Raw genomic sequence first — 13,370 nt, 5'->3', positions numbered from 1 at the left:
CTGCTTCCTTGGTCTGCCGCTCACGCTCGCTCAGCGCCAGGATGGTGGGGCAGGTGAAAACCAGGCCTTCCTGGGGTACACACCCCCACGCTCCCCTTGCTGGTGCTCACTCACCTCTTTCCAGAAGGAAGAGGAAAGCAAAAGTGCTTCTTGGTCATCTAGTTGCTTTCACTTATTTCGTTAGTGGGGGTGTAGCATTCAGTTTCTGTATTGAACCCATGAGCTGGAGTTCTTGCTTTCTCTTGAAGCGGCAGGGACACGATGACCAGGGCAAATCCTTGGGAACGTGCATAGCTGTGCTTGTAAAGAGCATCTCTCTGCCTGACTTAATTCCGGGAGGGAAAGCCGCCGGGGATGTGGCCACTTCAGTCCGTGAGAGGCCCCTGAACTGCGTCGGGAATCTGTGGCATCAGATGTCACCGGGTCGGTGTCCCTTTTCCCTAAACGGCAGCCGTCATGGGATTCGCACTCGCGTGGCAGGCGGCGGGGAGGAGACTATGTCAGGAAGCAGCCTGTGCTTCCCAGGGTTCTGTGGGGCTCTTCGGGGTTGCTTCCTGTGTCGGGGCCAAGTTTTTTCTCTTTTAAGTAAGAATTCATCCCCAGAAGCTCGCAGGTACCAGGTATTCACTGCACACACACAGCTGTCCTCGAACACACCTGAAATGTCACGTAGTAAAAGCTGAGAGGAATCTGGGCTCACTGTAAAGTGCAGTTTCTTCCTCTAAACCTAGCCTGTCCCCATGGCTCTGTGTTGCTCGTTCTAAAGGACTCACGCCTGCCGGTCACGGCCTGGGCTGGACTCCTGCTGTCCTTCCCTCCCAGGAATGACACGATCCTCTTGTTAATCTCGGGCTGCTTTTCTCATAGACAAAGAGAGACTTGTTGAGCTGCTCCAGGCCATGAAGCAGAAGGCACTGTCAGCAGCGGTGGCAGACCCGCTCAGGAACTCTCCGAGGGACAGTCCTGCTGGGTCCCTGAGCGGTAAGGCCAGCCCCATCCGCCACCGCCTGGGACTGTCCCGGGGGCTGCCCAGGGTCAGGCCACCACCCCAGGTCGTCTTCCTCCTGGACACAGCACGTGCTTCTTTCTCCCCATCTCTCTCTCAAGCTTCCTGCGCGTGGGAAGGATCTCCTCGGCCGGAGCGCAAGCCTTGGCAGTCGGGGCTCAGGGGGTTCGGGGGAGGGTCCCGGCTGCGGCAGACTGTGCCTGGTGGTCAGCGTGGCTCTGGCTGCCGTCCGCCCGCCCAGTGGTGTCCCGGGTCTCAGCACCCGCTGCTTGGGCTCCGTGCTCCCGTCCATCCACCCTTCACTGTCTTCCCTGGTGTCTTTGTCTTGCTCTTTCTGCCTTGCAGGCCCCTCCAGTACCTGCTTTCACACCTTCTCTCTCTCTCTCGTGGCTCTGACTCTCCTGCACTGTCCTGCTGACGGAGCAGGAAATCTTGTTGGTCTGGCCCTGTTCTCAGCTCTTAATTGGATCTTTCTGGTCGGGTCGGGCTACGTAACTTCCTGCCTTTTGGATGACCGGAAGCGACTTGCTTCTTCCTTCAGATTCTTCTTCTTCTCAGATGCCCTCCTGGGGCACCTTTCAAGGATGGCCTTGCTGCTAAACACACCCCGTCTCAGACCACACAGTGCACACTGACCTTTACTTAAGTGGCTCCAGAGTCCGGGTCCTTTGTCCTGTCTTCATTCAGTGTAAGCCCTGGACGTCAGGGTTGGCCCGTTCACATTGCAGGTCTTAACACGTTCCTCACTTTCTGTCTCTAAAAGAACCAGCCACGCAGCAAGCCTCTCTGGATACGGAGAAGCCTGTGGGTATCACTGCTTCCTTGTCTGACATCCAGAAGGCCACGGAGCCTGGGAGACTGGAACAGCTCCGGCCCCAAGAGCGAGTCCAGGAGCCAGCCCCTGCCAGCGGTGAGAAAGCCAGGCCGAGCGAGACCCCTGGGGGCAAGAAGAGCCTGAGCATGCTCCACTACATCCGGGGCCCCGCGCCCAAGGACATCCCCGTGCCACTGTCCCACGGCATCAACGGGAAGAGCAAGCCGTGGGAGCCCTTCGTGGCGGAAGAGTTCGCGCATCAGTTCCACGAGTCCGTCCTGCAGTCCACCCAGAAAGCCCTGCAGAAGCACAGAGGTAACGAGGCCGCCTGGCTTTGTTGAGGAGCCTTGCTTGGGATGCGTGAGGCACCTGACGGTAGAGGCAGGTTCTGCCTCTGCAGGTCTAGGGTGGGGCCTGAGAGCGCACCACTTGGAGCGGGTGCCCGGGTGCTGCTGCTCCTTGGACCACACGTCAGGGAAGCTTAGCAAGAGAGGCTGTCTGAATTTAACAAGGCCCTCCGAGGAGCCTTTTCAGCAAAAACAGGATCCATGCCTTCTACAGCTGAGGGATTTCCCAGCTTCCCCTACAGACTCACCTGGAAATAACTAAGCCCAGCGAGCACTTTGTGTGACATACTGGGTGCTCCAGCCCCATGTGTGAGCCCCTAGATTCATGCCTCTTGGACATTTTGGTGGGAATCACTGCAGGTCAGAGAACAGGGGTCAGTACATTTCATTTCCGTTGATGAGAACAGAATCCTCAGTGATTCAATCACTACTGAGTGTAAAATAAATTCCTGTACACGCCAGCAGCCAGAAGAAAGTAATGTGGTTCCCATGCCAAACCTGTAAAAGACATTTTATTACTGCAACCTAGAAGAGCTGACTAGGTAAGCAGTACTTGTAGACATACAGCTCTGACGTCAGTATCCTTCAGGTAATCAATGCTGTCAGCAGAGATGAAATGATACTCAAAAAGCAAAGGGCAGTGGTTTTTGCAGTGATCTTTAAAAAGAAAACCACCCTCCAAGGCAGGAGGAGCACTTCATTGGAAGTTTGTTGTGAATTTACTTGAACCATATTTTTCAAGAAGGAAATGTTTTGACCGTGTGACTACATCAAACCCCTCTGTGCTCCCCTCAAGACACACCCACAGAGGCTTTTTGGTGGCCCAAGGACACATTTTTCCTGCCTCGTTTCAACCATTCCCTGATGTTACACCCGTTTTGTCCAGACTTTAAAGTCACCCAGCCCCTGACAGTTTGGGCCGTACTGGCCCACTGACTGCCCAAGGCTGCTGTCCACGCGGGGAGGCACCTGAAACCTGTTAGACCACCAGCAGCAGGGCCACAAGGCAGAGAGGACCTTGTCTACACAGGCCCCCCACCACCACCAGGCTAGCGGCCTCCTGGTAGCCGGCAGGGCACGGGGTGTGTTCAGGGACTTGGAGCACCTGCATTTCCTGAGGAGCGGGGGCTGATACTTACCGAGGGCCTGCTGTAGACCAAGCTCAAACCCACAGTTTCACAGATGTCGAAGCTCAGGGCCTAACACAGCTGATCTCGTACACGTGGTGCGATTAATTGAATCCAGGCCTGCTGCCGTCTTAATATTTATTTATGGCTGCACTGGGTCTTCGTTGCTGCACATGGGTTCTTGTCTAGTTGCGGCGAGCGGGCTTCTCATTGCAGTGGCTTCTCTTGTTGTGGAGCATGGGCTCTAGGCGCGCGGGCTCAGTAGTGGTGGCTTATGGGCTGTAGGGCGCAGGCTCGGTAGTTGTGGCACACGGGCTTAGTTGCTCTACCTGCTGCCGTCTTTATGGCTCTTTTCAGCCCTCCTGATGGTGCCGTCTTTGGTCTCCGAAGGGCACAGGCCTCACCATGCTTCGTCTTGTCCGCGGGGAGACCTCAGTCACACTGACTCTGTCGCCTGCCCCCAGCACAGGTCCCCACAGGCCCTGTGATGAGCCGTCTTCTCTTCCCCAGGAAGTGCAGCTGTGCTGTCTGCAGAGCAGAACCACAGCGTCGACGCCTCTGTCCACTACAACATCCCCGAACTGCGGTCCTCCAGCCGGCTGCCTCTGCCCCAGCGCGAAGGGCCTCAGGAGCCCCCCGCCGGGAGGAAGGGCCCCCTGGCACAGGAGGCGGACCCGGACTCGGAGGAGGAGGAGGACGACGACGACGGAGAGGACGACGACGAGGAGCCCCCCAAGCGCAAGTGGCACGGGATCGAGGCCATTTTTGAAGCTTACCAGGAACACGTAGAAGGTACGCAGGGGCGCGGGAGGCAGGCCCAGGCGAGGGCCCGGGAAAGACGGGGAAGGAAAGCTTAATAGGCCAGTTGGCGCCAGATTTTGTCGCCGGGCTGGGGATTGTTTCTAAGTCGTGGCACTAGCACTCAAGGTTCTTGGGGTCCCTGGGCCACAACTAGGCAGAAACACCGGAAGGTACGTCTCCGTCAGCCGTTTCGCCTATTTCCAGAACCGTTCCTCGGGCTTCTGTGGGTGCCCGGGCCGGCTTACAGGGGCAGTTCCTCACGGACTAACCTGAGGCCGCCCTCACTGGAGGAATTTAAGCACCAGGTGCCTGTCCCCACTCAGCATGACGGCGCAAACCTGGGCCTGCTCGCCCTCTGCTGTCTTCCATTGCACTTCGAAACATTCCGTCAGTCAGTCCTGACACTTGCGCCTACGTACAAGGGTCCTGGAAAGTGCAAAGGTGCGTCACTTAGCCGAGCCCCACATGGCCAGGCTGCTCAAGTGTGCAGCGTCTCTGCGACGTGGCGGTGTCCCCCACATGCTCTGTGGTCCTCCTGGACTGGTGCTTTGTACAGGAGGCGAACCCTTGATGGACACCAGCATGTCAAAACCCAGGCCACTGCCACTCCCAAATTCTGTTTACCGTTATCATACAGGAGTCTTCATTTTTATCATGAATATCATGATCATTTCAAATATTTTAAAGTAAGCATTTTAAAATGCACCGAGTACAATCAAAAGGAATGCCCACATAGCCACAACCAGGGTCAATTCCTACATTTTGTTTATTTACTTTTTGATTTACAATGTAGTGTTATTTTTAGGTGTGTAGCAGTGATTCGGTTATACATTCAGTTCTTTTCCATTTTGGGTTTATCACAGAATATTCAATATAGTTAGTTCCCTGTGCTATACAGTAAGACCTTGTTGTTTACCCTATTTTATGTATAGTATCAACTCCTACATTTTGCTTCCTTTTCTCCTTCAAATGAAAGCCTCATTTTGAATTTATTAAGTGCATATATATCCAGGAGGAGATGTGTTAATAGCATTCCTTTTTATTTTAACACAGTGAAATGTATCCATCTTTTCTGGGTTTATTTTTCGGCGCCTTGTTGGAATTCCTTCCCTACCCCAAGGACATGATAACAAATGCATTTCCTTCTAAGTCTTCAAGTTCTGCTTTGCTTAGGCGTAGAACTCCTTTCTGTGGATGGAGTAAGGTAGCAGTGTAACTCCTTCTTTCCCACGCAGACAGCCAATTATCCTGGAGGCTTACGGGGTACCCTCCCCCCCATGGGGTGTGCCCCTGGCAGGCAGTGTCCTCCCCACGTGCCCAGGCCTGTCTCCGGGCGCTCTCTTGGCCTGTCCCTGTGTCACTGCTGTAGCTTTGCAGCTCCCTGTTGTCTGGAGTAACTCACCCGGACTTTTCTGACAGCTCAGCTGTTCTTGGCCCTTGGCTTTCCCTGGTGAATTTTAGGATCGCCTTTTTTGTTCCACCCAAAAAACTGTTAGATTTTCAGGTACACTGATTTTATAGATTTGGGGGAAATGGACATCGTTGATGGTGATGTTATTCCACCTATGAATATGGCGTTAAATCATCTTTGCTCCGTAAGCGGTTGACTTTCCTTTTATCCGATCTAGCTTTAGGTCTCACCTAGTTGTTGTTACTGGGGATATTTTAGTTTTTGTCCCTTTTTCCTTGGATGATCACAGATGATCAGGCCTGCCAACAGAAAGTTTCATTCTTTCCTTTTGAATTTGTATACATTTCCTTTTTTTTTGTCACGCTGCATCGCCTAGGACCATTTGTAGGCTGTTGAACAGGGACACCTATGGGGCTGTTTTCTGTGAAACTTTACAAGCGCTCCAGTAAGTTGCTGCTGAGTTTTCTGGTGTGCGGTTGTTGGAAGTCAACTAATGTATTTTCTAGATTTACTGAGATGACAACCTTGTTTTTCACCTATTGATGTTTTCTGATGTTGCTTACTCCTTGCTGAATTTGATTTGTTAGTACTTCTAAGATTTTTAATTTATATTCTTAAGTGGTATTAGATTGATTTTATTGTACTTTATCCTGCTATCATGATTGTTCTAGCTTCTATAAAATCAGTCAGGTAGCCTTCCCTGGCTTCCACTCTCTGAAACACTTCATATAAAGGAGGGATTTATTCTTTTTCTTTTTTTCTTGGAGTAGAGTTGATTTACACTGTGTTAGTTCACGTGGACAGCACAGTGATTCAGTTGTATATATATATACATGTATCCACTCTTTTTTAGATTCTTTTCTCATATAGGCCATTACAGAGTACTGAGTTCCCTGTGCTATACAGTAGATCCTTATTAGTTACATATTTTACATATAGTAGTGTGCACATGTCAATCCCAGTCTCCCCAATTTATCGCTCCCCCCACTTTCCCCCCTGGTAGCCGTAAGTTTGTTTTCTACATCTGTGACTTTATTTCTGTATTGTAAATAAGTTCATTTGTACCATTTCTCTAGATTCCACATACAGGTGATATCATATGATGTTTGTCTTTTTCTGACTTCGCTCAGTATGACCATCTCCAGGTCTATCCATGTTGCTACAAATGGTATTATTTTGTTCTTTCTGGCTGAGTACTATTCCATTGTATGTTATGTCCACATCTTTATCCGTTCCTCTGTCGATGGACATTTGGGTGGCCTCCATGTCCTGGCTATTGTAAATAGTGCTGCAATGAACGTTGGGGTGCACGTATCCTTTCGAATCATGGTTTTTTCCAGATATATGCCCATGAGTGGGATTGCTGGATCTTATGGTAATTCTTTTTTTAGTTTTCTGAGGAACCTCCGTACTCCTGTCCATCGTGGCTGCACCAGCTTATACAGGAGGGTTCCCTTTTCTCCACACCCTCTCCAGCATTTATTGTTTGTAGATTTCTTGATGATGGTCATTCTGACCAGTGTGAGGTGGTACCTTGTTGTGGTTTTGATTTGCATTTCTCTAATAATTAGTGATGTTGAGCATCTTCTCATGTGCTTTTTGGCCATCTCTGTGTCTTCTCTGGAGAAATGTCTGTTTAGATCTTCTGCCCTTTTTTTTTTTTTTGATTGGGTCGTTTTTTTTTGATACTGAGCTGCAGGAGCTGTTTGTATATTTTGGACACTAATTCCTCGTGGGTCTCATTATTGCAAATATATTCTCCCATTATGTGCGTTGTCTTGTCCACTGCTGTACAAAACCTTTAATTCAGTCCCATTTGTTTTTTATTTTCATTACTCTAGGAGGTGGATCAAAAAAGATCTTGCTGCAGTTTATGTCAGGGAGTGTTCTCTGACTGACTATGTTTTCCTCTAAGAGTGTTATGGTATCTGGTCTTACATTTAGGTCTTTAATCCATTTTGGGTTTATTTTTGTGTTAGGGAGTGTTCCAAATTTCATTCTTTTACATGTAGCTGTCTACTTTTCCCAGCACCACTTATTGAGGAGACTGTTAAAGCAGGGATTTGTTCTTGATGGTTTGAAGTCACTCTCCTGCTAAAACCAGGCTCAGTATCTTTTGGAAAGGCAGAGATTTTATTTTACTCATTAAAACTATAAATTTTTAACAGCTTAAAAGTTTTCATACCTAACCCTTGTCTTTTTATCTTTCTTTTTGAAAAATGCATTTTAAGGCTATACATTTACCCTTAATTACTTGCTAACCTGGATCCCTTAAAATTGCCTTTTGATGCTGGATCCTTGGTCCTCATTCCACTGGGTTGGATTTACTTTAGTGATACTTAACGTACTTACCAGCATGATGGAGAGGGCTGGGAGCCGTGTGGTCCAAAGGAGAGGGCTTTTTGCTGGCTGCTCTAGAGAGAGGGGAACACTCGCCAGGCCTGTGGCCCCTGCATACAGGAAATGTGTCAACATCGCTTGTCTTTTCAGAGCAAAATCTAGAGCGGCAGGTGTTACAGACGCAGTGCAGGCGGCTGGAGGCCCAGCACTACAGCCTCAGTCTCACGGCCGAGCAGCTCTCCCACAGCATGGCGGTGAGTCCCAGGGCTCCACACGCGGGGGAAGGGAATGAAAATCAGCTCCTGGGGGTTTTTCTTAAACACATAGTGCTTAGTTTTGTTCAGCCTTTCGAGTCTGGGTTCAAGAGCACCCATACAGACAAGTTTGGAAGGGAAGTTTTGCCCTTGAGAGATGAAAACAGTCTTAGCGGGGAATACCCAAGATTTGCCTAAGGAGGGAAGCGCCGTTCATTTGCAGACTGTTGATCCCGGAAGGGTGACGATGCTGTGTATATATGCCTTCAGAGGAATTACTTATTGCCTGCGTCAGTCTCCCCCGCCCCTGTGATTTGCTCAGGAGGATGGAGGGAGGAAAGCTCTTGAGGCGAGTCGGACTCCCCCACCCCCCACCCCCCGGCCAGGCTCAGCCCTGCAGCTGTGCTTCCTCCCACCCACCGGCTGGGGGCTTGTCTCAGATCGGGTCTTACATCTTGGCCACTCCTGAAGCAGCCAAAGTTCTATAGCGGCAGGGCTCATTTTTCAAGTCTCAGGGTTGAAGCTGCGACAGCACCAGACACTGTTCCCATGAGCGCGCGCAGGTACTGTAAGAATCCGAAACCTCGGGGACAGTGAGAACTGGTTCTAAGTGCTGAAGGTTGGCCTCCGGCGCATTCATGCGTTCCCCACACACGTCTGCTTACCGTGTGACATGAGTGCTTCACGTGAATTTCTCTCTCTCTCTCCAGGAGTTGCGGAGCCAGAAACAGAAGATTGTTTCAGAAAGGGAGCGACTCCAGGCAGAACTGGATCACTTACGGAAGTGCCTTGCGTTGCCTGCAATGCATTGGCCTAGAGGTTACTTTAAGGGATATCCTAGGTGACGGTTTCCCTTGCACTAGGCCGAACCTATAGTATAGAAATATTATCTATTTTATTACCTTGAATATTTAATATTTTTCACTGGGAGGTTTGAAGCTTAAAAAAATGAGAATGTGCCATGCATGAAGCAGAGGATTCCGGGCTCCAGAAAAAAGGACGAACCTGCCTTGACTTCGATGCAGTTGAACCGCCTTTGTAATTCAGCGAGCAACCCCTGTAGGACACCCAGTTTTTTCTTTTTAAAGGCAGTTTTATTCTTTCCCCACATCATGATTTTTTAATCTGAAGATGAAAGGCTCCATTACCAACACTAAAATGCAATCATTTCTAGCCCCTGGGTGTGTAAGATTGGATCGGACCGTTGGTGTTCTGTCTCGTGTTGCCATGTTACTGGGCCTCGAGAACCCAGGTTGTTCTGGCTGCAGGGGGTGGTGGCCGGTCTCAGTCCTCCCCGGGACTGAGACCTACTTCAGTGGAAGGAAGGTGGGGTGCATTTTTAAGTAAAGGGCTTATTTCAGTTACTTTTTCTGCAAAAATTTCTTCAAAGCAACAGGTCCTAGGAGCACACAAAGCAACAGTGCTGAAGCCTTACCCAAAGGCTTTTCCCCAGAAAAGCTCTTACCTTACCTAAAGGTAAAAAGCGTATCAACAAACTGAAGGTACCTTTTTATTACTTCACGGGGGGAAATGTACAGAGCTCTATGTACACATTTATTCACACCCACCAGATTGTTACTGCGGTAGGGGTGTTTTCATACAAACGTAAATTTTTGAGAGGAAAGTCAAAGGTGCTTCAGCCTTGTACTGTGTATATATATTAAAAAAAGTTTTGTATGTTTTTATTACTTTAATTATTGTTATAAAAAAGCCTGCCATTTTTGATATGTGGTTTGGAGGGATTTTTGTTGTTTGTTTTCCTGTTTGGGGTTTTGTTTGTTTTTGTTTTGTTTTTCTGGGCAAAAAAAAAAAAAAACCCTTGCTTTTAGTGTGTGTACTGCTGCTGGTCAGGACATTAAGATATTGAAGTGTTTTTTTAAAAAATTAAAGAAGAAGAAAAGTAAAAGAGCTTACCACTGGCGCCTATGCGATCCCTTCCTTTTTGAGTTGCACCAGAATGATGATGTAGAAAGCCATGGTTCCGTCTTACCTCCTCCTGCGCCCGCCCCTGCTCCGGACAGCAGCCAGTTCACCACCGCCCATGCTGTGAAGCGAGGAGGGGCGGGCTCCAGTGGGAGCCGGGTGGACACGGTGTGTGCGCTTCGTTAAGAGCCTCTGAGGAAGGGAGCGGCTGCTGGGACAGGATGCTGAGGTGTCTTACAGCAGTCTGCGCAGGTGCAAAGTAGAAACTGTATAGGGTTTATTTATTTAGATGCAAAGCTTTGTACCAGCCTGAAAGTAGGGTGAACAGTGTCTGCGCAGGACTTCTCTTCTTGGACTGACTTACTGTGCCAACCACAGGAGCGGCTAGGAACGGGGATGATCATTTCAATGCGAAGCATGGGGGTAGCCCTCCCTTCTTTCCCCCGTTATTGCAGGTTCAGGCAGTGTGAAATCGAGATCAGGAAGGCATCTCTTGCCCAAATGGGCCTGAACCAGAGGCCAAAGCAGCCAGTGGTTGGTCTCTCTGGGGGAGGGGAGGGGACCCGAGCGTCACGCCCTGGGCCAGGGGAAGGGCTGGCTGACCTTCAGGAAGGCTACTCACTGTGATCAGTGGCCATGCCTTCGGCCCCAGACCTTAGCTGCGCGGAACAGCTTGCTGGCAGATGGCATTGTGTCACTTTATCTGTTCCCACACAGTTTGCTTTGTATGTCTGCCAAGAATCTTCCAGTTATTAGCAAACTCAGACAAAAAGTGCCGCCAGTATTATCAGCAGTCAGCAAGTGCTTTTCTCTCTACAGAAACGACTTGACGATAACTAAGGGCTCTCCCGGGGGCCTCCTCCCCTGCAAAGACACAGAGCGCCATGTGCCACAGGTGGCGACAGGTGTTTAGAGGGAGCGCCACTGCCAACGATCAGGGCAAAATGTCACTGAATTTCTCTACCTAAAATCTGCTTGCTGTCTCTGAAGGCCTAAGGGTTACATCTTAACGCTTCGCCCCAGTCCTCCTCCCTCCGTAGTAGAAAATGTCTGGATGCCTTTGCTCCTCGGCTCTGGTAGGGGTCCTGGCCAAAAAGCAAAGGGATAAGTAGATCTGATAACTTGCACAGCCCCATCCTGTTACCACCTGAGGGGAGTGCCTGTGTCTGCTGGTGTTTTGCTTTTGGGGAGGAGGACGCAGCATGCAGGTTATAAAGGGATGCCTGCCCAGGGGTGAGGCTGTGTCACTGAGCTAGAACTAACTGCCTTCCCCCTGCCCCGCCTCTGAGCTGCTCCATCACTCTGCTTCCCCATACTCCCACCTACCTGTGAGGGTCTCTGAATATTCTAAGGCTCAAGAAGTAATAGGACAATCAGAATATAAATACAAACCCATAAGGCGACATGAATAAACTAAGAAAAAGGTAACAAAGTGTCTTTTGAAAACAAAAGTGCACCACTGAGACATAGTACCCAATCTTGGGGGTTTTTTGGCTCCATTTAATAATTAGTTTTATAATCTGAAAACAAGAGCATGGTAGCGTCAGAGCCTCTTTTCAGTTTGGGCTTAAAAACTGACAGAGAAATATGGAATCCCTGAAGCTTTTTGTTCAGCTGTTTCACATTGAGTTTGAAAGACAAAGTTCATAAGTGCACCACATTTGCTGTAGAACTGACCATGGAACTTCTGTGTCAGTATTTTTGTGAACAGTCCTTCACGACCTGTGTCTTCCCACGGGACCTGGGAGAGACGGCTGCTGTCTGCCCTCTGAAGGGGGTTTCGCTAAACCTGTGCGGGATCCCTTCCAAAAGCGAGTCGTGTGGTTCTGCATTTAATCAGATCATTAGCAACAACCCAGAGCTTTCCCCCAAACTTGGCGCCACACGTAGAAACAAGCCAAACTGACATGAAACACCATAATCTTAATCCATTATCTCAGATAAGTGACCAAGAGAGGCTCTTCAACAGTGTAGTCTATATTCTAAAGGAATCAAAACACTTAACTGGCGTTAACATGCTCATAGAATACACCCTCAGGGAAACTCAAAGAATATTAAAAGGAGCCCACACCTTCAGCAAAGTAGCGAAGCATTAAAGTATTCTAACAGGAAGTCTTACGTTTGTATGTGATGGTGTTTCGTCAAGTAGCTCACAATGCTGTCACATCTCCAAAATTAGATTGCATACCCCCCTCTCCCTCTGGGCCACGGCTTAAAGTGTAGCAAGTTCCAGGGACCTGCCACCAGATGGAGATGGTCAGCACCGCGATGCTGTTCATCGCACAGCGTGGATTAGCCACTTCGCAGCAGCCCTGTCCTCTTCCAAGTAACCACACTATCAACTTTACTACTTGCAGTAGCCTGTCCCCAGCTTTCCGATCCAGCGCTTAACCTTAACTCCTTAACTCTACCTTGACCCGAGGAAGACCACGCTAATCCATCAGTTGTGTTACTCTGTATGTACCTACGCTACAACAGTTAACTGCTAGAACAGTCAGCCAGTACATGGAAGGAGGAGGAACGGTGCCTCGGTCACTCTGGGGGGCAGTTTAGATGCTGTGAAATTAAACCTGTTCTAAGTGTACTTGTTTGAATTAACTGTATTGTAATATTATTTGTTGAATGTAGTAATTAGGTATTTATGAATATATTGCTGTAATTTCTGACAACATCCAAAAAAATAAAATCTTCCTAAATCATCTTAAGAGAAAAATCTTTTCTATGTTATAATAAGGCCAAAAAATAAAAATAAGAGCTCAACAATTACACAGCTTTACAGGTAAAGTGTGAAGACAGATTCGACTGTGCCTCAGCCAGGTTTTAAGAGAAGGGGACTCGGGGTGAGATCTGAGATACACAGGACTCCTAAACCGCCACACTAACATGTGGTTTCATTCTAGAAGATCCCCCAGACTAAACCTGAAGGATTCTGCATAAGAGAGAGAGGAAAAGACAAGTCCTGTCCTCTCTTAAGTGATGAGACCAGGTCTTCTGGGTCCTCATCCCTCCATGTGCGGCCCTTTGGTGCTTAAACAATAGATGCTTGTGAGAGGGACATCTGGGTACCCATCTGGGACGGAGGAATAGTGCTTGAGCAACTTGAAGTAAGTTTGTATTTTAAACACTGAAGGGTAAAAACACCAGCAGATATTCTTTAGGCCCCGCTGATCACGCACGTACACCCTTCATAACCCTCGAGATGGCATGTGACTGCTTTTGACTGACAGCGCTGCCCTTGGAAGCCAGCTGGTTACCGAACCTGCTCATTACAGGACTAGACGATCACCCCCCCCCCCGCCCCAGGTAACATACTTTTCTGTAAGGGACTGAGCAATCCTAGCGCTTAT

General features: G+C 49.0%; 1 protein-coding gene across 10 annotated transcripts in view; it reads left to right on the top strand.

The window, feature by feature from the left end:
• GSE1 (Gse1 coiled-coil protein) overlaps positions 1-12,722 on the top strand; it is a 425,485-nt gene extending 412,763 nt beyond the window's left edge. For all 10 annotated transcript variants that reach the window (XM_082607675.1, XM_082607677.1, XM_082607682.1 and 7 more), the window contains 5 exons: positions 868-981; positions 1,770-2,135; positions 3,805-4,086; positions 7,997-8,100; positions 8,811-12,722. In XM_082607675.1, coding sequence (XP_082463801.1) covers positions 868-981; positions 1,770-2,135; positions 3,805-4,086; positions 7,997-8,100; positions 8,811-8,945 — 1,001 coding nt within the window. In that variant the 3' untranslated portion in view covers positions 8,946-12,722. The remainder of the gene's footprint in view (positions 1-867; positions 982-1,769; positions 2,136-3,804; positions 4,087-7,996; positions 8,101-8,810) is intronic.
• Positions 12,723-13,370: the final 648 nt, after the last annotated feature.

The sequence above is a fragment of the Mesoplodon mirus genome (assembly GCF_964341445.2).
Source record: "Mesoplodon mirus genome assembly, chromosome: 19".
Taxonomy (NCBI): domain Eukaryota; kingdom Metazoa; phylum Chordata; class Mammalia; order Artiodactyla; family Ziphiidae; genus Mesoplodon; species Mesoplodon mirus.
Note: the sequence above shows the minus strand (reverse complement) of the source record. Positions and strands in the feature narration are given on the sequence as shown.